This window comes from Rhinoderma darwinii, chromosome 3 (genome assembly GCF_050947455.1).
Source record: "Rhinoderma darwinii isolate aRhiDar2 chromosome 3, aRhiDar2.hap1, whole genome shotgun sequence".
In the NCBI taxonomy this organism is placed as follows: domain Eukaryota; kingdom Metazoa; phylum Chordata; class Amphibia; order Anura; family Rhinodermatidae; genus Rhinoderma; species Rhinoderma darwinii.
The window spans coordinates 24,807,139-24,810,037 of NC_134689.1; the positions used below are offsets into that span (position 1 = coordinate 24,807,139).

General features: G+C 43.0%; 1 protein-coding gene across 1 annotated transcript; it reads left to right on the forward strand.

The window, feature by feature from the left end:
* The first annotated feature begins 957 nt into the window (after positions 1 to 957).
* LOC142750303 (histone H2A-like) lies at positions 958 to 1,347 on the forward strand. The gene has a single exon (XM_075859297.1). The coding sequence runs from the start codon at positions 958 to 960 to the stop codon at positions 1,345 to 1,347; it is 390 nt and encodes a 129-aa protein (XP_075715412.1).
* Positions 1,348 to 2,899: the final 1,552 nt, after the last annotated feature.

The following is a 2,899-nucleotide window of genomic DNA, read 5'->3' on the forward strand; positions in this document are numbered from 1 at the left end:
ACTTGTCACCATGCGGTATCAATAACACGTTAACATTATTATATGGGTCGTTTCGTTTGGGGATTTTTTTTTATACTTTTGCACAATAAGTGGTGTAATAGCAGGTGTTACGTTGCACTATAATTTGCGTGAATTTCAGTCATAAATTATGGTAAATCTGTCAGTCTGCTGAGGCCTCATCGCGCCCATGAAACCATGATAGTGAGGGGCATGGAGGGAAAGAGATAAATGTCTCGATTTATAGAAATCAAAAAGACTGCAGGACAATGTGATGTATATTTTCTTATTTATCCCCATTCCTGTCTGTGAGTTATTTATACTGAATGTGTCTGAACCCCATGAAGTAAAACACTTTGTATTTACTGGTTTGGATTTGAATAGAGATCCATATCCGATTGTACGTGGCGGCTCTAGTTTGATTTATAGGATTTGAGTGAATTCTGGTGTCCAGTTATAGCTTTTGTTTTACTAAGAAAAGTTAAAGTTAAGGAGCAGGACGGTGGATAATATACAGGACTGAAGGGTCAGGAGGTAAAAAACTGGACATGCTGTTTGTGATGTCCAGAAGCTAAATTGAATTTCCACCAATCAGAGGGCAGCACTACTGGTCATTTAAATTAAGCAAATTAAACATCTCTTTCTAACTGTAATATTATACATCTGACTTTGAATTCCACCAATCAGAAAGCAGCACCACCCAGAAGAGCCAATTAGAACCACCCCTGAGGTAATAGTCAGGCTGACTGTGAGGTAATGACTTGGAATTGCACCAATCAGAGAGCAGCAATGTCCAAAAGAACCAATTGGAACCTCCCATGAGGTAATATTCAGGCTGATTGTGAGGTCATGACTTGGAATTGCACCAGAGAGCAGCACTGGGTATAAATAGCAGCCGCCGCCTGCTCTGCTCATTCTGGATTATTGTTTTATGCAGTAGTCCTTTTGTTTCTTGTGAACATGTCAGATAGAGAAAGTCTGAGAGGAAAGAGAAGAGCCACAGCCAGGAGCAGAACATCCAGGGCTGGCCTGAAGTTTCCAGTTGGCCGTATACACCGCTTTCTGAGGAAACGGAATTATGGCAGACGCTTCAGTTCTGATGCTCCAGTGTTCCTGGCCGCTGTGATGGAGTATATGACCGCAGAGATCCTGGTTGGTGCCGGCATCACAGCCCTACGTCGTAATAGCTGCCGCATTACACCTCGTCACCTACAGCTGGCAATGCATCGAGATGTGGAGCTGGACGAGCTGCTTAAAAATGTCATCGTAGCGCAGGGGGGCATCATGCCCAAGATCCAGGCCGAGCCCCGCTGGTACGTCCAGATAAACCAACGCTCTCCAGGCATCTAAAAGCCTCTCTCATTGACCCAAAGGCCCTTTTAAGGGCCACCCACATGTACCAAAGAGCAGATACCCGTGTTATTATGTGTGTGTTATTAAGACTATTGTGTGTGTGTGTGTGTGTGTGTGTGTGTGTTATCATGTGTGTATTTTTGTGTGTGTCTTTTTATGTTTGTTATGTGTATTTGTATGTGTGTGTAATTGTGTGGTGTGTGTATGTGTGTGTGTTTTTATGTATGTGTTATTATGTGTGTGTAATTATGTGTGTGTAATTATATGTGTGTGTTTTAATATGTATGTTATGTGTGTGCAGGGCTGGCTCCAGCTTTATGTGGGCCCTTCGGCGACACAGTCTTAGTGGGCCCCTTTGCGGGTGAACTCACGGGGGCAGTAAAATGGCAGAAAACATGACTTTGTAACCCCATATAGATGTTATTCCCTGTTTTTTTCCCCATAGAAAAGTTAGGCCCCAGTTTGTACCCCCATAAACTTAGTGCCCTCTGTAGATAGTGCCATACAGCCCCCTTCCAAGGTAGTGCCACACTGCCCCCTCCCCCCAGGTAGTGCCACACAGCCCCCTCCCCCCAGGTAGTGCCACACAGCCCCCTCCTCCCTGTTAGTACCACACAGCCTCTGGGTGAGAAGTTATCTATCAGCCTTAAAGGAATACTCCGGCAAAATGTACAAACTTGTGTTATTATGGGTGCATGGCACAGGGATTTTCTATTGAGAGGTCTTTCTATTCCTGTGTCATGCACGTCCCCCTCCGGCTCTGCACTTGGTATTACCCAATGCCTCAGTATTTCCTGGGATATTCCTTTAAGAGTTCATATGTAATATTAAACTTATTTAAAAAAATGTAAGTATATTTAAATATGATTAAGTCTACCCCACTGTTCCATTAGGTCAGTGATTCCCAAACTTTTTCAGTCCAGCAAATACCAAGCCAGATAGAGACTATACGGAGGATGCATACCAAGTCTATGGGCAGATAATCAATCCTATCTCTGTTCACAACTTGGTCCATGAGGTGGATGTACTTGCACTTACTTTCAGTCCACCATGGAAGTACTTGCACGTTTTTTATATCTTTTTCTTATCCACCATGGCCTTTAAGTTCCCCCACAAGTACAAATCGAATGGGCCAACTATGGAAACTATGAAGCATTTGGATTTGTACAACTATTGAACTCAACAGGTTCTGTAAAATTCTCTATGCAATGAGCTCATGAGAAGAGACACGCCCCTTTGACTAGCGGACTGGTAACACCCACTTGTCAATTTATTAATAAACTTCTAGGAGTAACAGCGGAACGGCACATCGCAGTTCTAAGAAAAGACGCTCCAGAATTGGGGTTTTATTGGGAATACAAGTATTCACTAAAACAGAGATATCAGGAGAGGTGACCGGTCCTCTTTAAAAGGTAAATCCTGTCAAAATAATCTTCTGGTCATAGATAAATGAGAGAAAATGACATCAGTAAAGTCTGTGATCTGGTCAGCAGTGATTTCCAGAAAAAGAGGGTCTTTAGAGAACTCCAACCCATTCACACTGCTCTGA

Coding starts and splice junctions, on each gene's coding strand:
- LOC142750303 (XM_075859297.1), top strand. CDS start 958: ATGTCAGATAGAGAAAGTCTGAGAGGAAAGAGAAGAGCCACAGCCAGG.